The sequence below is a fragment of the Gouania willdenowi genome, chromosome 14 (genome assembly GCF_900634775.1).
Source record: "Gouania willdenowi chromosome 14, fGouWil2.1, whole genome shotgun sequence".
Classification (NCBI taxonomy): domain Eukaryota; kingdom Metazoa; phylum Chordata; class Actinopteri; order Blenniiformes; family Gobiesocidae; genus Gouania; species Gouania willdenowi.
Window position 1 is genome coordinate 24,791,800 of NC_041057.1, and position 24,522 is coordinate 24,816,321.

The 24,522-nt window shown below is 40.4% G+C and overlaps 1 protein-coding gene across 6 annotated transcripts in view; it reads right to left on the reverse strand.

Moving 5' to 3' along the window:
* The window catches only part of riox2 (ribosomal oxygenase 2), a 73,456-nt gene that overhangs the window by 31,480 nt on the left and 17,454 nt on the right, over positions 1-24,522 (reverse strand). For 3 of the 6 annotated variants that reach the window (XM_028466870.1, XM_028466872.1, XM_028466867.1), the window contains exons 2-5: positions 18,858-18,875; positions 18,222-18,659; positions 14,153-14,272; positions 1,098-1,226 (exon numbers count right to left, since the gene is read on the reverse strand). In XM_028466870.1, the coding sequence (XP_028322671.1) occupies positions 1,098-1,226; positions 14,153-14,272; positions 18,222-18,653 (681 nt within the window). In that variant the 5' untranslated portion in view covers positions 18,654-18,659; positions 18,858-18,875. The remainder of the gene's footprint in view (positions 1-1,097; positions 1,227-14,152; positions 14,273-18,221; positions 18,660-18,857; positions 18,876-24,522) is intronic. The other 3 variants (XM_028466868.1, XM_028466869.1, XM_028466871.1) reach the window with 2 other exon arrangements.

The following is a 24,522-nucleotide window of genomic DNA, read 5'->3' on the forward strand; positions in this document are numbered from 1 at the left end:
AAATAATTAAAATCCAACCTTGAGGACGTCGTGGGAGAAATACCGATCACAAGCCCTCCCGCTGTGATCATCGTGGAACAGACTGAAGGTTCTTCACTCATGATGCAGCCAATCAAGTGTGGTGATTCTAACAATGGTTCCACTATTTTTCTGGCAATTGGTGACCCCAGTTACCAACAGGGCCACTGAACTCAGTCAATGAACACGAGTGATGTCCTTGATGTAAACGATGATTTTTGATAGTAGTAGAGGTTGATTTTTGATGATTCATGCCATTGATAATAATGAAGTTTTTAAGGCTTATTTCCACATTTCTTGCGCTCTCAGATATGTCTGTGTCTTACAAAAGAAAAAAATATCCAATGTATGACAATAACGATGCCAATGGTTAACCCTGACAGATAGCAAAGGTGGATCCAAGGTTATTCTACTGGAATATAATAATTTCATTTCTTGATTTGGTCGTTGACAGCGACCAAAAGTGGGGAATGGCAATTATTATATTCATCATATCGTCAAATGTGGGTTCATGTGTACAATTTGTCATGTTTTAATACACAGTGACTGCATTACTCTTTGCACTTTTGAACACACACACTATCAAGGACAGATATCAGTGGCGCTAGCCCTCCTCATAACATACCGTCTTCATCATCCTCCAACGTCTACTACTGTTGCGTATCTGACCCCCTCCTTCTCCTTCCTTCAGGGTTGGGACTATTTCTCATATCTGTATAAAGCTTAAGCTGTGAAACTGTTAGGCAGTCCTGCATATCCGAAGCCGGGGAAGAACCTTTTTGGACAATCCTGTACTCTTTTTCATTTAGCCCTTCCTATACACTCTCCTTTTTTGTACTACTTTTCATTTAGTTTTATAATAAATCTTTTTTCATAAAATCATCATGCTCTGACTGGACATCATCATTCAACACAGAGCATAATTCATGTCACCAAATGAGGTCAACCGCAAATTTGCCGTGACAAGGGAAACTGAGATTTCTCTGTTACTGGCAATAAAATTATGTATTTTTTTCTGTTTTGTGAGCTTGCTGATCAGCACGACGTGCTCAATCACTGCCTTCTGAAATGAGCTGTACCTTCAGTATAATGTCATGGGTTGGCCTGCCGATCTTCTGCTCTGACTCGATGCTGTATTCTGCTGCCAGTGGAACTGTTGGGTTGTAGAGGCGCCAGTGTTTCTCCCCCTCCAGCTGAAGAATAAACACCTAAAAAAAGGAGAGAAAATCACCCTGTGCTGATCAGCATCATGCATACACCGTAGCGTGAGAATCAGGCTTCTTTTTTGGTCCGAGCCCAACCCAACCCAGACAGTTTATTTTAGTGGTAAGCCAGCTTTTGTTAAACAACTGTTAATATTAACAGAAAAGCGCAGCACGCAGGGCAACAAGCGAACAACAAAGACAAACAGGCATGGAGTGCTCGCAAGAGACCCAGTGGATCTATTTACTGATCCAGGTATCAAAACTAAGAATGTTGATTGTATCAACAGTTGATTGCTTCAAGGCTGTCCTCTTCTCGATGGTCCTGCCTGCAGCACTAAAGCTGAATGCCAACAAAGCTGCGTGCAAGGATAGTGTGTGATTTAACCCTACCTGAACCCAACCACCAGCATGGTTCACGCCAGCGCTGTTGAGTGTAGGGGCCCAAAACGTTGTAATTTTGCTCCCCTATGGAGTGACTGTGCCCCCTACATTCAGTTTTCAGCAATGTAAGGAGATTCACTGTGATTTTTCCCCCAGTACCGTCATAATAATTGTTGCTTGGGTGCTCCAGTCTTTACCCGAGGACCACTGCCGCCCCTTAGCTGCCCCCGATGTTGCCTGTGTGATCCTACGCTTGGTAACCATGAAAATCACGGTCCGATATAAACAGTGAGCTTCAACCAGGACGTAGCGTGCAACATCAGATGAAGCTGCTCATCATGTTTATAACCCGCAACGGATCATCATACATGCATGCGCACGGATCTAAATACCGTCTGGTTGAAACGTGTTTAAGCTTAATAATAATACATTAATAATATATAGCGCTTTTTTGGACACTCAAAGTCACTTTACAGAATAAAGCAATGATGTGAAGTCATGGTAGGCAGTGCCTACCCAAGGGTGAATTGATATTTTGATTATGTATTTTAATTATAATATAAATAGAATTAATTTTTCAATTTCTGATAGCCTACAGTACCTATAAGTTTGAAAAGCACAAAATGCTGACAGTTTCATTGCCCAAATAATTCAACACCGCTATTTCCCAACCCCTCTCCTACTTCTTGGTCCGGCAGAGATGCGTCACAAGTCTCACTCCGCTGTAAGGCAGGAGGAGGCCACACCCACTTCCAAAGAAAAAGGAAGATTGCTATGCTGCTTTTGGACATATCCGTGCTATGCTCAATGCTATATGTACATTCCCAATGCATTAGTGAATTGATACAGCGTGGCCTGCTATGTTCTCTAGCTAGTAGGTGGGATTATAACACAACAGGAAGGATGACAGCGCTAAAGACGATAAAGAAACTTTTTGAAGAAAAACGACAGCTTTGAAAAGATGGGTGACCAACACCTGAGCTACCAGACTTTCAGCAAAGGAAAGGTCAGAAAACTTTCCACAGTGAATGGTACAAAAGAAATGATTGGCTTTGTGGATGAGTCTCACTGAACCGCCTGTTCTGAGTTGTTGTTGTTGTCATCATTTACTCCGTGTTTCTGTGTTTGCAACACAAACAACGGATGCGCTGCCGTGTCATGAGATACATCTTGTTGGGAGAGTATGGAGGCTATATTGAATAATTGTTTAAGTTTCTTTAATGGTGTTTTAAGATCCAATTAAGACATCGACTTCATTCGGGTCGGACAGATTCGGGCAGTGTGCTCTCGGGCCGGGTCTTCTTTTTTCGGCCCAATTAAAGCCCTAATTTGTGCATCCTCCACGTGTGTGGGCTCGTCCTTCACACACGTGCATGTTTGTTTCAATATTACTCCAGGTCACACATACTACCTCATTTAAATTTTAAAAGCGTGTAGGGAACCAAACCACATCAACCCTAAAGACCCTCTTTCTAACAGGAATTAACCAAGGAGCCTGTTTCTTTATCACAAACTGTTTACAACATAACTACCCCAGCAACTTTGAGGTGCATAGCTAACCCCACTATGCAGCCTTTGAACCCAATAAGTAGCCAAAAAGACTGGCCCAACCCTTTGAAGTGTTCAGTACGAACTCTCTTTACGACTCCACACGGGGGAAGAACATCTGTCTTCTCCCTCCTTTACAAACAGATACCTTTGGGATACTGTAAGATCACAGAACTGTCCCACTGACCCCTGAGGTGAGCTGTCACACAAGGACACTACCCAGGCTTTCTCTGAGATGTGTCCCAATGAAGAAGTGAGAACAAAGAAACTATATTATGTTTGAAACGTTACAAATGAAAACATTAATGGAATGGTTTCTGCAGAAATTGAAATTGCAAATCCTGTCTGTCCTATTCCACTTTTTTCAGATAATTTTATACCCACAGATTGCCATTTTAAATGTTTCATCATTTAAAAAGTGCTTAAAATACCAGAAAACATCACAAAAGTTAGTTTAAGGTATCTACTGCAACCATATAGTAAAGAAGAGGCGTACCATGGTTTTTGACATTTATGTTTATGAGTAAATACAAGTAAAATTCATTAACCGATCCCTAAAGTAATACTAAGCTATTTTCTCTCTCATTATGGTTTATGTGTAAATCTAGGAATCATCCCTCCTGTTTGTCTGTCTCACATAAACACACACCCCAGACACACCCAAAGGCAGCCAGCTGAGTTGCTGACAACTTTAAACCAATCAACCAGGCTTCCTCCTTGGGAGGCGAGTCGCAAAGATAATCTTTTAAAAGGAAGAAAACCGCCCAAAGTTCTTTTTTGGGACGCTGGCGTTTCATGCGCAACGTATTTCCCTTCCCCACATTTTCATTTATTTCATTCTATTTTTAGTTTAAAAAGTTAAATTTTTGGAACAACAGCTTGCTTGGTTCGGACGAACCCAGCATCTAGTGACGTGCGTAACAGCCGAAAGAAGCCTGGCTCGCAACCCACCGTGGTAAGCCACGAGCCACTCTCCAACCCAGCTGCGAAGGCCAGAACCGCCTGGATCGGCTGAAGGGCTATACCCTGTTGAAACGCAACAGAACTCAACGGTGGCACGTCCTACTGCATTTCTTCAAACAGCACCTCCAGGTCCAACCCTGACATCATCTTCAAGGTACCAGAACGAACTTTCATCAACAAACTTCATCCACAATAGATCACATACATACTTCCATAACTACACACACACACAACATGTTCCACAGACAGTTAATCTCATTCATTCGCAAAATTTGAAGTATTAATAATCATAATTAATATTCTTATTTATATAACCCATTATTAATAACTCATCCTCCTACAACGCATCCTACAATTTTACAGGATCTCTGACCACAGTACGTTTGATCCCGCTGAATGTAGGGGGCCGGCATTGGAACTGTAATGTTAAACCACTGGATAGCGTGGCCATTACCCAAGGGTCTGTGGTCTGCTCTTCCCAGGAGCTGCTCTTGGGAAGTCCGACGACCGGGCCCTGAGGTTCAGGTTCCGCCCCCCTTGCCCTTTGGGGCTCTGGGGGGGTGGCGACTTGGTGCAGAACCCCTTGGCCACTGAGCAGATGGACATATGGCTGCACGGCTGCAGTGTTCCTGGCACTGTGACCTGCAGGCCACTGGGCTGCCCAGACGGACGAGCAGTCGGCCGTGGGTAAAGGTGATCCGCACCCATTCCTGCCAAATGTCCCTGCCTAGAAGGGGCATGGGGAGCCTCGCGCAAACTGGCAAACTGCTGCCTCGCTTGGCCAACCTGCACGCTACGCTCCAAGGCCTGCAATGCCAGCCAGACCTGGCGACGAGTCAGCGTTATCATCGACATTAGCCTGCCCAGCTCCCTGGTCATAAATGCGAATGTCTGCAATGAGGCATCGCTGAGGGACTGAGCTGCAGGCTCCACCCCAGAATCCTGCAAGGTACTCAACAAAGCCAGTACCAGGTGTGACAGAAAATTACCTAACCATCCCATTCGGGCAGCAATGTTATAACTGCGAGTCAGAAGATCGTCAGTCAACCTGCACTGAGGCCGGGGGCAGCTCGCATCCAGTCTCCAGCCTCATCTGGGGAAACTATCAGGGCTGCAATGACAGGCTCAACTGGAGCTAGCTGTTCCAAGCCATAGCTGCCAGGATCATGCATGGGTGCCAGAGCCCTGCCATCACTTGTATGATGGGAGAGAACCCTCGAGTCAGGCCAGCATCTGTGGAGCTCCGCAATGTACGGGTCAGAGGGAGACACCACAAAGGCCGAGGTGTTGGGGGCCTGCCTGAAAAAAGCATTTGCTGTTCGGGTAGGGACCGGGGCTTCATCCAACCCAAGGCGTGCCAAGGCTGTGCACATTGTCAGCTGCAAAGTGCCACGGCTGTACACTGAACCTAGAGAAAAGGTCCTACTAGAACCCTCTGAAAAAGCATGAGAAGTCTGTGAGGCAAGCTCCCCATGCCCATCCCCCTCAGAGTCACCAAACAGAGTACATGATGCTGTCGTGGACAGCGCATCCTCCTCCTGAAGGTGGGATGGACCTGCAATAGGGTTAGCCGCGAAGGCTGGATCACCGGGCTCTGTCTGTAGGTTAAGCAAGATGGCCTTAATCTGTGCAAACTCGGTGGTGAGAGCATCCACCTTATTAGCCAGAGCATCAACCTTCCTTGCCTTCCGAGGAGAATCGCCAGACGGTGTGCCGGCACGCTTAGCAACGCCGGTGGCACTACCGGAAGAGGGCAGGTCTATTGTGCCCTCAGCCTCAGTTAACCTGGAGAGTCGCAGTGCATGAGGCATAAAACTGCAGTTCATGCACGGATTACAGGACACCCCCTCTCTTGGGTGGTCAATGCCCAGGCAAGCAGGACACTGATGAGCCTGAAGGGGGGCCATCCAGGAGCCACAAATGGCAGTCCATTCTTCCTTAATACTAATTAATAACCTTATTAATAACATTATTGTATGAATAATAATTATACAAATTATTATTGTACGAATAATAGTTATATTGATAACCGCCGAGCTGCTGCGGCTTCAATGAAGGAACTTCACTCTGGCCTGGAGTGATCAAACTGTGCTGCCAGTGAATCTAATCCGAGCAACACCCGACAAAACGCAGCATGCACACTGTCGTTAGTGGGGGGGGAGAAGCGGCGAGGCAACGCAGCCGCTCATCATCATGCACACTCAAAACACCGGCCGCCTAGCAGCAACGTGCCGGGAGGTCGGTGTTGGCCACACACCAGCAAATCCACCGGTCAGAGTAACCACAACGATGCTAACAGAGCAGCATAGCAACACAGCAGATTAACCATAGCCGTTTAATCACTGACAATAGACAGCGGCATAGCCGCAGAGCTACCGAGTCTGAACCAGCACACAATCACAAGGCGAAACACCGCCGATGACATCAAAGTGTACAGTACTTACCACCTCAGCCAGCCCCTGGTAAATTGGTCACTAAGTCCCAGCCCGACTTAAAGAGAAAACAGCGAGTCGCAGCTTACGGTTATGAAGCTACAAGCGACAAGCTGTGAATAGGAAACAACCGACCTGCTATTGTTATCCGTAATCACGAGAAGATAGAAGGAACAGATCACCTGATGACACCGGTAGATATAGACTCTCCGGGTCATCCAGGGGTCACAGGTGACTGTTGATATAATTACTCGACCTGCACATGCGCGAGAAGGAACATCCAGTGCTTTAAGCACCACCTCTGGCGGTCAGTAAGGATGAAATAGAACTGCCATGACGACAGATCAATAAAACTATTTATTAGTTTCTTCAGATGATCTGTCAATGTAAACAAAGCATTTTTTAATTTTTTATAAGGCCAAGCTAATGTGGCTTAGTTTTTTCCAAATAGGTGAAATGGAAAAGCTTTCTATTATGTGTCATGACATTGAATTTAGTCGCAAGAGTTAATTTTGATACCATTAGATTGTAGTAGTCATAATCAAGTGCAATTTTAAAATAACAGTTTCACAGTTTACCCTGGGAAATATACAAATCTGTAGTTTGATTTATTGTTGCATTTGTGTGTCCATTAAAAAAGGACAGCATGGTTGGTCTTATTTAGCAGAGGTTCGTCCTAATGTAAATTAAAACTTCATGCTTTTTAAATGTAGATTTGAAGGCTTGTGTTGATTGTTACATAAAAAATATTCTCTGACCAAATGTTATGTTTTCTCTCTTTATGCGTTAGTATAGAATTAAAGCAACCTTTTCCAAATGAACCTGTTTCACGCACTAACGCTTAATGTTTTAAACGTTTTAAGATGCATGTTTCAATTTTTGCCAGCAACTTGAAGCTTGAGGTGAGCTGCTGCACAACATGCTGCAAGCAGTATCACTGCTCCATTTGTCCTAAACTGAACTCATTTAAGCTTTAGAAGTTGGAGAAGCACTCTGATGCACATGTAAAAAATGCAATGTCATTTAATGGTAAGATTCACATGCATGCAGACAGCCTATTGTGTAAATGCACATCTGATATCAATGCTAAAATGCTCTTATTAGTTATACAAGTTATTTTTGTCCTTGTTCTATTCTTTGTCTGTAGTAATGTTTTCTTTTACCTAAAGTATGGTCTAAAATGATAAAACATCCTCACTGTAGCCTCTTATTGGACCGAAAAAATGTCCCTACACATATCTAAAAGAAACGCACAAGACCATCACCTTCAGGAGGAACCCGGTGGACTACGCTCCTCTCATCATCAATGGTGACCTGGTGGAGAAAGTATCATCCTTCAGGTTCCTGAGTGTTCACATCGAGAAAGAGCTCTCCTGGTCCACCAACAGAGCCATCCTCTCTGACCCCTCCCACTCTGCTCCCCTCAGAAGGAGACACAGATCAAGCAAAGCTCCACATCCAGAATGGCAAACAGTTTGTATTCCTGGCCCTGTACGAAAAATAACCTTTTTCCTCCCATGACACAAATTACATGTGCAATAATCCTCTTCAAAGTGCAATACACTGAGCCATATTTATTTCCTAACTGGTCAGTTTATATTTTTATATTGTGTGTATGGTAATGTATATAGTTTGCTGAGTAGTTTTTTTAGTATTACATATTTATACGTCTTTCCTTTTCCAGTATTTTATGTAAGTGTGTGCTTTGTCATTCTTGGAGAGCACCTTAATGTTGTAGATGTGTACAGTGACAATAAAGGTTTTTATTCCAAAAGGGAGTTTCTTTTCCTCTCCACTGTAGCTGATGCTTGTTTATGTGGAATTGTTGTTTTTTCTTAATTTTATATTTGTTATGAGCACTATGATGTGACTTTTTCTTTTAGTTGGCTTTTTATAAATAAAGTTGAATTGAAATTCAATTAAATAAAGACAAAACAGATGTCTTCAAGTTTCATCGTGTTTACAGCCCATTGTATTTGTTTAATGTTGTTATTTGTGTTGATCTTACATAACTTAATTTGTCCATATTACTTGCTTATAACTTGAACAATACTTATTTGATACTTCTTTGGAACAAATTTGTCCTCAAGGATTTTTGCAACATTTACTGTTAGTGCTCGCCAAGGAAAGTTTTAGTGGTTCCAATGTAAATGTATTTGTATCTGGCATATTGTATACTGAATAAGTTAATAACAATATTCCTATTCAAAACTGTAACAAAATGTACATTTTTGTATATTTTACTGATGTTAATATTAGATTTATGAACAATCTAGCAATAACTATATTCCTTGAGCTCTACTTTTACTAAAACTGTGCTTTAACTTAAAGACAATATACAGTGATTATCAAGCCATGTGATTCTGCATATGGTAAATTATTTCTAATGTAGTTTTAATGCAGATGTGCATAAATTATGACCACACGAGATACCATCCTAGTAAAACCTTAAAATTGCAATTTTTTTTTTAAAACGAGAGAATACATAAAACATTAACAAATTGTCTGTCTAACGTAAAACCAAGTATTTAACGTTTGATATCGTTTCATAAAACAATTATCTCTGGACTATAAGAATCACTTTAATCACAAAAAAATAATGATACTATACATAACTGTGACACATAAAACTGACTTAATGAAATATTTTGCCTTCATGTGTTGTACTTAAAATTAAAGTTAAAACAAAGAGGTTGTGACAGGACTGCAGCACAAATAAAACGATTGTGTCTTTAGAGGAAATCAAAACAATCGAAATCATTCACGGAAATGCTGATTCATTTACAGTGGGCCAAAAAAGTATTTAGTCAACCACCAATTGTGCAAGTTCTCCCACTTAAAAAGATGAGTTCTGTAATTTTCATCATAGGTATACCTCAACTATGAGAGACAAAATGAGAAAAGAGGCTCCTCTGTCCTCCACTTGTTACCCGTATTAATGGCACTTGTTTGAACTCATTATCAGTATAAAAGACACCTGTCCACAACCTCAAACAGTCACACTCCAAACTCCACTATGGCCAAGACCAAAGAGCTGTCAAAGGACATCAGAAACAAAATTGTAGAACTGCACCAGGCTACGAAGACTGAATCTGCAATAGGCAAGCAGCTTGGTGTGAAGAAATCAACTGTGGGAGCAATTATTAGAAAATGGAAGACATACAAGGCCACTGATAATCTCCCTCGATCTGGCTCCACACAAGATCTCACCCCGTGGGGTCAAAATGATCACAAGAACGGCGAGCAAAAATCCCAGAACCACACGGGGGGGATCTAGTAAATGACCTGCAGAAAGCTGGGACCAAAGTAATAAAGGCTACCATCAGTAACACACTATGCCGCCAGGGACTCAAATCTTGCAGTGCATAGACGTGTCCCCCTGCTTAAACCAGTACATGTCCGGGCCCGTCTGAAGTTTGCTAGAGAGCATTTGGATGATCCAGAAAAGGATTGGCCGAATGTCATATGGTCAGATGAAACCAAAATAGAACTTTTTGGTGAAAACTCAATTCGTCAAGTTTGAAGGAAAAAGAACACCATACCTAATGTAAAGCATTGGGGTGGTAACATCATGCTTTGAGGCTGTTTCTCTGCAAAGGGACCAGGATGACTGATCCGTGTAAAGAAAAGAATGAATGGGGCTATTGAGATTTTAAGTGAAAGGCTCCTTCCATCAGCAAGTAGGGATGTAACGATTAATTGTAAGGCAGTTAAAAATCGTTTCATAGGTATCACTGTTCTCTGAAAATTGAATCGTAGTACTTTTTTTAAACAGCAGAGGGCGCTATCTATCCTTCTCTTGTCCAGAAGCGGAGGGCAGAATCTCCGACTACTCTCTTTCTGGACGCCTTCTACTCTTAAACATTCATAAATGATTCCTTACCCCTTTAGCACCGAAAGAATATCTGTAATATTAAGTGAATATCTGTAAAAGTCACGTTTTTCTATTAGCTCTGTCTGCTAACATAGCATCTCTTCTTCACTGCTAGAATAACTGCATGCCAACCAACCACTGGGTGACCAGCGCCAGCGGAAGTATGCATTCATGTGGGACTTTTTGTATAAATATTTTTCATATTTTTGTTGTTTGGTGTATTTTCTGTAATGTATGTATTTTGGAGTAATTTTGTGTGTTTTTGGAGCCTTTTTGTATATTTTTATGCATTTCTGTTGTCATTTTGTGTACTTTTTGTATAAATATTGTTTAGTTTTTAAGTTTTATTTTACTCATTTAGTATATTTTTATTATAAATACTGTGTGTGTGTGTGTGTGTGCGTGCGCCAGTCATCTCCTCCGTGCTTTATCTATCACACATGCGCGCGCGCACTTCTTGCACATAGCAGGTTGTTAAGAGAGACACGGTAAGTACGGTATGCCAGTTAAGTCAACTATTCATCAGCATGCCTATGTCTATGCTTTACACCCCCTCGACTAACAGAGAAAGTTTGTCACACCAGTCTGGTGTGACTGGATAAGTTTGTGTAGAGCCCTGATAATAACAAATATGTTGATAGGGATATAATATTAATAGTGAAAGTAGTAATAGTAATAAAAGTAATGTTGTAATGATATTAATGGTAATAATTGCAATAACAAAATAATATAATGATGCACTAAAAACAATGTTAATAATAAACAATATTAAATAATTATAAGGTAATATAATGATAATATAGCAATGCTAATAATACAATGAGAACGCCAGTAACTATAATGAAAATATATATTAATAATAAAAAAGAATACAATGGTAATTATAAGAATAGCATTAACTTTAATACAATAGTTGTAAAATTATATAATAACAACAACAAAATAATATAATGAAAATCCAGTAGCTATAATACAATAAAAACAATAACAAAAAATAATAAGGTAATGCAATATTATTATTATTATTAATAATAATAATAATAATAATAATAATACAATGAGAATATCAGTAACTATAAGATAAGAGAATACAACAAAATAATAATATAAGAATAGCAATAACAAAAATACAGCAGTAGTACGATTAGATAGAGATAATATAATACTGTGTGAGTGTGTTTAGAAAAGAGAGAGAGAGACCCGAAAGTACCACGAAAAATAAACATTTTGCAACACCAAAGTCGCAACTCTCTCTCAACGGCTGTGTGCGTTCACCATGTTCATCCGGTGTAGTACACGCACGCATGCGCATCAGCTGTGTGTGTGTGTGTTTGTTTACATTGTAGCTGCTAGCATCTTTCTTAGCACATAGAAGAATATAAGAAGAAACACTCCCGACTGCGCAGAACAAACAATAATCATAGGGGACCCATCCGCTCACAAAAACGTTACATTCCTCTGTCTGAGGAATCAGAATGTTTGCGATAAGGTCGGCTAACGACCATCAGCACAGCCACCGTCCACAATCATGGAGATGAAGGAGGAACTGAAGTCTGTGACCTGAGATTTAAAGTAAGTTTGGAATCACAGGAATAATATTAAATAACCATGAAATATTAACTTAAATGACTTTTAGCGGTACAAAAACGTTTTTAATATTGAACTTTTTTTTTTTATAACCCTAACAAACGTAATGAACCCGGAACTGGCGATAGATATAGAGGGCGCGCTAGCGCCCCCTCACACCCTGAGGTCAAAAGTTGAATAGGGGCCGTCCAGAAATGAAATAATATTAAAATAAACATTTTGAAATGACCAAATTACTCCAAAATAACAGATACACACACTTGGGGTATTTGGAACCCGTTGACCAAGTTTCAGGTCAAACTTGCACCGCGTCGGGGAGATATTTGCTCCACACGCACACACACGTCCCTCACTTTTAATTATTTCAATTGCATTGTTTTGAATAGTTTATCAAGGGATTTTTTTGACAATGAAAAATAAAAGGAAAATAGTACAGTATTTTCCCGAAAAAAAAAAATTGAATATTTTATATTATATCATAATTTGTCTACAGTGGGGTGGCAGTCGCTCCAGTGGTATCTGTCATTGTGTCCTTGGGCAAGGCACTTCAGCTACATTGCCTAGTATGAACGTAGTGTGTGAGTGAGTGTTGGTGGTGGTCGGAGGGTCCGATGGCGCACTATGGCAGCCTCGCTTCTGTCAGTCTGCCCCAGGGCAGCTGTGGCTACAATAGTAGTTTAGCACCACTAAGTGTGGAGTGAAAGAAAAATGCCTTAATTCTGTAAAGCGTCTTTGAGTGTCTATGATAAAGCGCTATATAAAATTGATGCATTATTATTGTTATTATTATTATTACAGTCCCATTTTGTAAAATAAATCGTGAGAGAATCGTCTCGTGAACCCAGTATCGTGAATCGAATCATATTGGGAGTCGAGTGAATCGTTTCATCCCTATCAGCAAGGGCATTGAAGATTTAACATGGCTGGGTCTTTCAGCACGACAATGATCCAAACACACTGCCCGGGCAACGAAGGAGTGGCTTCGTAAGAAGCATTTCAAGGTCCTGGAGTAGCCTAGCCAGTCTCCATATCTGAAAGTTCAAAGTCACTGCTCTAGAGGAGATCTGCATGGAGGAATGGGCCAAAATACCAGCAACAGTGTGTGAAAATCTTTTTAAGATTTACAGAAAACGTTTGACCGCTGTCATTGCCAACAAAGGGTACATTACAAAGTATTGAAATGAACTTGTTATTGATAAAATACTTATTTTCCACCATATTTTGCAAATAAATTCAATAAATATCCTACAATGTGATTTTCTGGATTTTTCTTCTCATTTTGTATACCTGATGATGAAAATTATAGTGGGAATACTTGCACAATTGGTGGCTGACTAAATACTTTTTTGCCCCACTGTATATGTTGTTGATGAGGTGCATTACACTTTGTTTTTTCAATGTATTACTGTTGAGGAATCCAGTTAACAAAGGTAATAAAATGCAGAGAAACCTTCCGGAATTGCCTAGCTTAGCTATGCTATCGTTTTATTTTGTATTGTTTTTCTTCATTTCCAGATGTCACTTCCGGAGCTCAGCGCACAGGAGCTCAGGGAGCAGGAGCTGAGCGTGGAGGTCTGCAGCTGGACTCTCTTGGCCAGCCTCGTCTTCATCCAAGTACAGAGCAAATAACTCGCTAGAGCCATTTCATAAAAATAGAACTCAGTAATTCTAAGGCCCGATGTGTTTTTGGTGAAGAATTTGTATGTTATACTGAGGAAATGCTTAATACAGCAAGGGAGGTGGTTTTACACCATCATTTGTTGCAAACAATGTCCCAAAACAAGGAACAATTTGTTAAGTTTATTCTATATCATCTGTACAGCATTTGTAAATACATGTTTCCTTTTTTTTGGACAAATTCCTTTTGTTATTTCCAAGTTATTGGATGTTTTATAGTGCTCAATCAAGGTTTAAATTAATGTAGACTTCATCTCGCATAAATTGTATTTTATGGTCACAAATTGAATACATACAACGAGTTGGTCAAAAATATGAAAGCATTCCAATTAGGAAGAAACTTTATAAATATGAAGTCGTATATTGTAGGACTTATAGATGGATTGTTTGCCCTTGGAGGGACTAATGTGATTTTTAGAGCATAGGATGAGGACTTCTTATTCTACTTTGTAACTCTATAACCTTACCTCAACATCATCATAATGAGCTGGAAGAGCCTGAGAGTCCTCTGGGGTTATGTAGATATTTGAGCCAACCAAAGCTCCAAAGAAACACTCCAGTTTCTCCTGAATCTTCCACAACTCGTCCTGGCAAAATACACAATGGGTTAAATTCAGTTTCTAACATGCATATCTTTTAAATAAAGCTTTAAAACAAAGACAATAAAAAACAAACCAGGGTAAGCAGAGGTTTTTCATTCAAAACACTAGATTTATTCAGTCTTTCACTTGAACAAATAATCTGATTTTTAAAGCTTATTGTATGATGCTTTGTAATGAAAGCAGCACTGTATGCCACCTAAAAGATTAGCTGCATCAGAAAAATATAATTGTTACTATATATATTTGGAGTACAGTTGTAACTATTTTGGACAAAACCTTTTCCTAGGTCACCTTTAAGGGTACCTGTAGTGGAAATGTATGGAAATGACAAAAATGTGTTTAACTCAATTCAGTGCCAGCCATTTTCAGAATTTCTACCCCCCTCAGTGCCAGCTGTTTTAGAGCATTTTGACTGACTTTTAAAGATCCACAGAATATTTTGTACTACTACAATCTGAAATCTGACACCAGATTATGAAAAAATAGTCTTTACTTTCATAAAAAAAATGTATGTAGCTTGTTTAGTTCTACAGTAATCAGCAGGTGAATAGAGCAAGTTTTACACATATTGCCAGTTTCAGAGCAAAAAGCTGAGAAAACCGGCTTTTTCTACAAAAAAAAAAAAAATCTGTCAGTGACGAAAGCAATTTTTTCCTTTATTGAAAACTATAACATCTGAACATTGGTTTCTTTCTAAAAAATTAAAAAAAAAAAATATCACTGAGACAAGGCTTTTGATAGCAAAATTATTATTATGCTATCTGGCTCACAGTTGAATGTTTGCTAACTGGATTTTGTATCTGCTCCCCCCCGTCGATCACACAGACGTGCAGCATCCAGGTTCTATGCTACGAGAGGATTAAACATCACCTTTCTCAGCAACTGACGGACAGAGCTGTTGTTACCAGCAGAAACAGATGAGTGGTGTTGGAAGTGAAAAAATATGCCGCATTGAGACTTTCTTTGAAGGAATTCTGTCGGACCGCATCTGATTTCAGACAAAACTTTGGCTTCATGCCCATTAGCTTAGCCAGCAGTTAGGCTTGAAGCGATCAGGCTTACCACTGTATTTTGTCTGAATGGAAATGTTAGTGTGTATCTTATACCGATATTACAGAGCCAACGTCTGGCCAACTGATTTTTTTCTAGATTTTTTTTTTTTTATTTACTTACAATAAGATGATAGGTGAAAGGTGAATATTAACAAATTTACACTGTGTGTGTAGGTGTGTGGGTAAGTAAAACAAATTGGTAAGATCGTAATAATAGTTTTAAATTATGTCATGGAACATTTGAGGAACATGCCAACATGTTGATTCAATAGAAAGTGTATGAGTGTGGTTTTGAATTGTGAGGTGTCTATTGTCACAAATGTGTTGGAGATTTAGTCTGATAATACGGTTTTCCATTGTGGGATATAAATATTCGCCTTTGATTTCCAGTTTATGAGTATAGGTTTGTGGCGATAGTTTAGGGCTACAAGTAGGTACTTTCTTTCTGGTGGTAGTGGCATAATAAATAGGTTTTCAGGCAAACAGAGTGAGGGGGCCAATGGGATGTGGCAGTCCAAGGGGACAGAGAGGGATTCTGTCACCCATCTCCACAACTATTACTTGTAAATTGGCATTTTGGGACATTTTGTAAATGTCGCAGATTTGGTTCGAGATGTTGGCATCAGACCAGTGCCAGTTCTACGTCTGGCTAACTCTGACTTAGCATCATTATTTGGCTTAAAGACGCAAAATAAATGTTTCTGCATGGTTTTTCTATTGTTGTTATAGCAACAATTGTAGACCAACGAAACACACTATTGCCAAGCAGCTAACAGGAATCAATGAAAGCGCATCATACCACGACGAAAATGGTGGCTCCCCATAGTTTATACCCCAAGGTATCGTTCTAAAAATCCTTTGTGTGTTTATTTTTCTTTAAAAAGAACACATTTGTTATATACATTTCCACTACAGGTACCCTTTAACTCACTCAGTGCCATTGACGAGATAACTCGTCATTTCAAATCCAAACGTTTAATGCTATTGACGAGATAACTCGTCATTTGCGTTTTTTCACGGGGATTACTAGAAAACACCCTGGCGGAGGTCCCTCATCAATATCTAAGCTGTGGGGTGTTTTAGTGACCAATTGTGCCCTTAAGATGGCAGCAGTACACCTTTAGATGAGAAATTAGCCACTGAAGCTATCCAGCAAAGGAGGAAAGAAGCAGGAACGAGTGCGATTAGAGTGCTACAGAGTGATATTGTGATGTATCCAGCAGCTCACAGCTCCACATACTAACAGAGAACATGTGTGGACCTGTGTAGATTATTGATAATGTTGTGATTGTGAGATAAAACCATCAACTAACCGGGCTAAATGGGTCATCCCTGCATGTCGGGAGGAGGTACAAAATACCCCCAGCCTGTGAGCCAGATAGCAAAATAATAGGCGACATGTAGGAGGTAGCAGCGCACTTTTGAATGAGAGATCATCCATGCTCAGCAGAGCTCAGAGGGAGAGAGGAAAGGAGTTTACGAGACAGAAAATGGCACTACGTATGAGAGTTGACATTCCCAGCAGCGTACACTCGACCAGAGCATGTGTGGAACTCATGGATAATGTGACGATGGTGAGATAAAACAATAAAAAAACGGGGCAAGCAGTGACACTGCATGTCCAGGAGGAAGAGGAAGTTGCGTGTGTACAGAATGACGGGAGAGAAAGTTGGAATGCCAAAATACAGTAAGAAATCCATTCAACTCTGACATGGATAGAAAAATAATAATAATTCTGCCATCAAAAGCCCTGTCTCAGTGTTTTGTTTTTTTTTTGTTTTATATAAGGAAACAATGTTCAGATGTTAGAGTTGTCACTAAAGCCAAAAGGCTGTTTTCTCAGCTTTTTGCTCTGAAACTGAAGATTTGTGTAAAACTCGCTCTATTCAACTGCTTATTACAAAAGAACGAAACGAGCCAGAAACAATTTTTTTTTTTTCATAAAAGTAGAGGCTTCAATCTTTCAGAATTTGTCAGATTTCAGATAGTCATAGTAGAAAATATTCTGTGGGTCTTTAAAATCAGTCAAAATGCTCAAAAACGGCTGGCGCTGAGGGGGATAGAAAATCTGAAAATGGCTGGCACTGAATGAGTAAATGACAAACCTTCACATACTTAAAATACGTGGAATGCGAGTCCTGACATGTACAGTGGGGGCAGAAGGTAAATGTCTGTCTGTAATAAAGTCTTGAATTTGCTGGGGATGATAACTGACTTTTTTACAACACAAATAAAGATAAAGTGTAGGCCGCATAGACCGACGAATCAAAGGTGTTTCTTCCAAAAAATAGGAGTCTTTACTCACAAAAGATGAAATTGTTAACAGTCATGTGACATGAACTTCAGAAAAGCATCTTGCATTTGGAGTTCCATAAAAAAAAAAAAAAAAAAACAGCGCATAAGCAGGGTTCAGTTACTCTTTCAAGAGTAACTAAAGCCCTGCTTTCTACTGACCTGCCACAAGAGGGGAAATTTAAAAAAGAAAGTGCCATTTGTATGGTTGCAGTACGGACAACCCCTGGTGCTATTAGTACGGTTACCGAAGTACAAGTATATAGCGTCTTAGGGTTACGTTTAGATAATGCAACAATTTTTAGGGTTAGGTTTAGGGTAAGGTTTAGTCTTAGTCACGTGACCTAAACTGGCCAAATAGGGGCACTGCGTACAAATAGAATATGGGTATATTGATACGGCAACCGTACGAATAGCCACTGCCTTAAAAAATTGCCTTGATTATGGGCGTTACTCTTGGAACCACTAATGCATGTACACACAGTTCTATAATGTATATAGCACATACATACAACAAAAAGTGGGTTTGGAGTTTAGTTTCTCTTTAAATTAACAGCAACATGTTTTCCATATAAAAAGTCAGAGCTTACCTTAAACCTTTGTGGCTGATGAAACTGAATGGAAGCCTTATTTCGAATCAGGTTTGTAGTGAGAGCTCCATGCTTAACTTTCCCCTTCTTGTTGAGAACTTTTTTCTTGCCATTTACACAGCGAACAAGGTTAACATCCCTGTAGTACTCTAAACCCTCCGAACATAGACTCTCAAGGTCCGACAGCTGGAATAAAGTGTGATAGAAGGAGGGGCCGTCTGAACCAAACCTCTGTAGATGGAGGGGTTTCTTTTCCCAGAACTCTGAGAAGAACTGCTCAGATTTCAGAGGCTGAATTAGACTTTCAAACAGGTCCTTAGGGCTCTGGAAACACAGACTGGATGCTTCATCCGTGTGTGCATCCTTTGACCATTTAGGAGGGACAGCTTCTTCATCACCGCCCCGCCTCTTGTTTTGGCTTTTCTTTGGCATTTGAATCTGAGAAAAATAAATTTTTAACATTCATTAAAAAATAGTTACCATGCCCCCAGCTTCACCCGCTTGATTCAGGCTAGGGGTGGGCGATATGAACAAAATTTCATATCATTTTTTTCTTTGTAAAATCAAGATCACAATTTTTTCATTCAGATCACTTTGACTATTTTCAGGTTTTACCAGTAAAACAAGCCAATTCACCTGCTTGAAATAATCGCCCTAAATGGGGAAAAAAAGAGATAAAAGATCATTTAAGTCAGGGTACTTTTCAAAACATTTAAAAAAGCTTATATAAGCAATTTATCAAACTGGTTCCAAGTACAATTAACATTACATTTTACTTTATTTAACAAAAGTGGTGTGCCAACACTTGCTACATAAAAAGGCAGCATATCAGATTTGGTTTTGAGGTAACACACTCATGTTAATAAAATCCTACTTTAAGCAGTCTTTCGAACCCCTCATTTCCCAGAGTTTGCACAATCATATCCTTTACAAGATGAAACATTACTGCTTTGGTTACAAAAGGCCTGGATGATATGGACCAATATTCATATCTCAATATTTTTCCTCAAAATTGCGATTGGAAATATAAACTCCATTTTATTATTTTTCAATACAGTTTCACAAGAAAAACAATAATTGGTCATGGAGAAAAATGCCACAAAGACCATTTCATTTAATCACTTGTTGCACGATATCAACATTTTGTGCCACTTTTGACTTTTTCTTTCATTAAGGCTGAAATATGTGGTTAAATTCTGAAGTGTTAATAAACCACATTCAGGACTAAGGTTGGTCATTGTTTGGATTTTAACGATTCTGATTCCGATTGTCAATTTCGATTCCTGTTCTAAACTATTCTCTATTCCGATTCTTTGAGTTGTGCCGGTCAACAAGTCACAGATTTCACAGGAGAATTTTTTAAATTTGAAAAAGCCTTTACACAGGCCATTTTTATTAATTCACTTAGTTGATAGTTTAATTTGGTTGCTGTACTGTAACTAGGATATTCAATTACAAAGGTCCCCAACTGTACCTGTAAAAGTGAAACTTGCTGAAATAAAACTACAAACAAGTTGTCAGCAGTCTAAAAAAACAAAGAGCTACAGCCCAGGTAGATGTGAAACTAAATAAAACAAACTCAAACAAACCCTGGAGCAGTCATGTGACAAATCAATCAACAGTTCTTATTGAGAAAGATTATTATTATTCTGGATACAGTGGAAACAGAAACTATAAAAATACTTATATTGTGAACCTGTTTATATTGTAGGGAACAAATAATTTATATACATAAATGTAATTGGAGTCTAAAGCCACAAAAAAAACACCACTTTAAAAAGAAAATAGACTAATATTAGAACTCTTTACAATTATTTGGGTCATTCTGCTGGTGATGACATAATCCAAGATGGTGGCGGCCCGGACTACAGTCGACACTATGTAATAAGAGCCTTAAAAGATATGGTAATAATGAAAAGAGTGGATGGACGGAGGCATAAATATGCAGACTTTCACACGGACTTAACACACAATAACCACGGTAAATGGAACAGGCTTCACCGGCCGGCTGGCACGAGGACCCGAAGGCGGAGTAAATGCTTCCCGTACTGCATTCACAGGCTGTAATATCATCAGTTTATCATTTTACCAGTTATTAGAGCTACTGTCTTTACCAGGGAGAAACGTTTTTATTCCTGGTGACTGTTTTCCAGAGTTTTACTGGGCTTTTTACTGGTGATTAGTTTCTATCTCTCTTCTTTTTTTTCCCTGTGTGGTGCACCAAGTGGGTGAGCCAGACTAGCTGGGAGTGAGTTAGGTGAAGTGTCCATGTAGGAGGCCTGTCTGGTATGAGCCCGGCCCCTCCACATGGTGAGCCACCGGAGAGGGTAGATGGCGCAGACGGGCCCAAGGGACGCGCCAAGCAGGACAGCCGGAGACCCGCCCCGCGGCACCCCCGAACCATGCCGGCCACACGGAGCACGGCGGGACTCCCCGCCCCACAGGCGTAGCCAGGCACCTGCCACATCCATTATCTCTCTTCTGCTTCGCGGTCCAAACTGAAACCTTGTGTTGTTGAGCTGCTGATTCAAAACTACAATCAAAATAAAGGTGAAAACAGTTCTCATGTGTGGTGCTATGTGTTACAGGCATAAACATGCAGATTTTCACAGGGACACACATGGACTTATTAAACACACACGGACCTTAGTAAATGGAACAGGCTTCATCGACTGGCAGGCACATTACTGGCTGTAATATCACCAGTTTATCATTTTACCAGTTGTTAGAGCTACCATCTTTACCAAGGAGCAATTATTTATTCCTGGTGGTTGTTCTCCGGTGTTTTACCGGTGATTCGTTCATATCTCCATTCCGCTCCGTAGTACAAACTGAAACCATAGCCAGACACGCACGCAAACACACACACACACAAACACATAGCAGTCGCGTTCTGAAAGCATCTTATACAAACCCCGCATAAACAAACAGAAAAAGCCACGGAAACAAACTAGTGCGGGCATTTAGGAATCGAAAAAAAAAGAATCAAAATGCAAACATCCTCGTAACGGTTCTGGATCCTATTTGGAACCGGTTCTCGGTGCACAACCCTATTCAGGACCTGGCCCTTTAAGAAAATCACGGACTGAAGGGGTCACGTGAGAGTTGTGTTAACAGCACCGTGAGCTGCTCTGGAGCGGAGCAGCGGGTTAATTACAGAAGAAAATACATGCGCCGTTTCCTTAAACATCTCTCAGTGCTTCCACACTCAGAACTGATTGAGTTTTACAGAGAACAGACGGACATCTGCACTGAGCCTACGAGAGGCAGCTAACACAGAAAGCAGCACAGCTACTCAAATTGTGTGTATGCGCACTGGGAGGGAGGGGGATGGAGTGTTAGCGGAGCATACTTCTGCTCTGAATTATTATTCAGTGCATCTGTAGTGCTGACATGAGCCTGACTAGCAAATGCTGTAATTTAGCAGAGAAAAAAACCTTTGGATGTACTCAGTGTTGTTTATGGCATCCTTTTTAGTTTGAGTCTTAGTCTTATGGACAAAAATGCTTTGTTTTAGTAATTCTAAAATCTGATCAGTTTTAGTAACAAAAACTCAAATAGGTTTTAGTTTAATTGTAGTTTTTTTATTATCATTATTATCATATTTTCTTTAAGTATTAGTCTTTAAACATTTAGGTCAATAAATGTTTGAAAGCGGAATGCATGTTTATAGGTTGTATTTAAAGTTTGTGTGTGGCTCCTTTAAGGCTTTAAGAGAATGAGCCACATGTGTGCGTGTGTGCGAGTGGTCGAGCAAAAGAGAGGGAGTGGTACAGCCGAGAGGGAATGTAGCAGGAGGAGAGTTGTCTGAGTGATAAGAGGAAAAGTGTTACTTTAGTTTAGCTGCAAATGTTTAGCATGTAACAGTTAAAGGGGACATATCATGGTTTTAAATCCTTCCTTTTTAGATATAAATCATACAGTTGTGGTCTATGTAAAGCGGAACTGCAATGCTTGGGTCTGAATTCCTCATTATTATAGCTCCCCAGAGCCCTTTTCTACCCCTTTTCTGATGTGCTTCTAAGAGCAACTCGTTTTGGTGCGGTCTCTAAATGCAAATGAGACACTTCATACCCCGCCCCCTCTCCAGGTTCAACTCCACCCTGCTCGGCCATTTTTGTAGTTTGATAGAAGAGATACGCAGGGATTAAAGTGAAAAAAAATGATTTGACTGAAACGAAATTGGCAAGCCCAACACACATGGTATGCATTATATAGTGATTTAACAGTAGCCCACTACATCCAAAGTGCTTTTCCGACTCAAGCGGCTGCCACATAGGCACCTGCACACACCTATAAAACAGAATGACAATCAACAATCATCATAGTTTTATCGTACTAATTTAAATTGGTCTCAAAAAAACCCTTAAGAATATGGTCAAACCATTTAGGTTTCAATAATTTCAAGAAAGGTTTTACCTAGTTTATTTAAGAAATAATTGTCCACATAGGATTTTATTTAAACCTCACAAAAACAGACTACAGTAAACATTTTATTTTGGACCCCAAACAGCTGCAAACATGGCAAAACTTCAGAAGTCACTTTTTCTTTTTAGCCACAAAGCCAAATGTCTCAAGCATGGCTACACCTGACCCTCGTTTTTTTTGGCTTGACTTTCTATTGGAAGTAGAGGCAGTGGAAGGCCCAGGGGCCCTGGAGGAGGCAGCAGGGGCCACTGAAGAGCACTTCGATCCTCGGCCATGGCAGTAACTAGTTTTACTAGGGGCTGGGCTAGAGTAAACGAAAGATCGTGTTCAGCTATGAAAGCACATATGCGCACTTTTTGGTTGCACACACGATCAGCCATGGAAATGGGGGCCTCGGCTGTTACTGTAACGGCACCAGGCAGAGAGGAGGTATGTTTCAGCGCTCGAACAGCAGCCTTGTGTTTAGCATCTGCAGCATGGCGTGCTAACACTTTCTTGCCATTGCCGCCATACGGGATTTTTTTTATGACAAATAACGCACATACACACACCTGACAATGTCAATGTGCGAAACAGCTTTCCATCATCCCCCGCTTCGTCTAACCAAGCCCATCTCCATTTGTTTTTTATCTTCCCGTCAATTTGACCAGTGTCAGTACCCTCTTCAGCAAACAACGACTCCATGCTGTCATTAGGCTCAGTCAAGTTACCTGGGAAGGTTTTACGAACTAAGCATGCTGAATCCAAACAACAAAGAGAAACGCGCCCCGCAATAATCTACCGTAAACCATAAGGTAGAATAGCGAAATGTCTACTGCTACACTGAAGATTATACATTCAACTGGTTATACTGCCGCTAGCCTCGGCTAGCTTACTGCAGAACGACAAAATGCCAACATGAAAAGCAGAACATTTTTTAACTTACCTTATAAACTGATCTTTATCCATGGCCCAACCATATCCATACATACTTGCCAACCCTCCCGATTTTCCCGGGAGACTCCCGAATTTCAGTGTACCTCCCGAAAATCTCCCGGGGCCACCATTCTCCCGATTTGACCGTCCTTCACTGAGCGTCGTTTCCGGCCGGACAATAATAACGATTACACCGCATAAGAAGAGGAAGAAGAGTCTTCTTCCTCTTCTTATGCAGTGTAATCGTAATAATAATATTGTTGTAATAATAATAATAATGTAACGGACTGGGTCCTATGTTTATGTTGTTCTACTTGTTGTGTATTCAATGATTCACTAATGTTGAGATGTCCCATGGCTTTGAATGCACCATCATTACGTACAGCTTTCCCTACCAATGTGTATCTTTGTTTACGGGAGTTCTAAGTGGTGATTGGCTGGGAGGCTGGGGAGAGTCGGGGGTGAGTTTGGAGGAAGTAAGACGGTACCTGCGCTCTGTTGTTTGTTGGCGTCGACTACGGCCCACAGTAGTCGGGTTTCAACGTACGTCATTAAAGACTACAAAACTTGGATTACGGCTGGAGGCTCGTCATTACAATAATAATTTTTCCGTCTCATAATTTTAATTTGACGGAATTCCGTCACCCTGACGGAAAACTTTAATCCCTGGATACGGCTATGTAGCGGCGCAGAAAAAGTTTATTCACACGTTATTTACACAATGTCAACAACGGAATACTTGTCCATCCAGCTTTACATGTTTGAGCCAGAGTCTGACCCGGCAGAGCGAGATGAAAATGAAGATGATGAACCTGCAGAACCCTAACAAGTGAGCTAACACAAGCACCGAGCTAACGCTAGCGCCAAGCTAACGTCACGAAATGCATTTTAATACAGTATTTTCGGAGACAAAAACGGCAAAATGAAATGACTAATGAAAACTTTAGACTTAAATTAA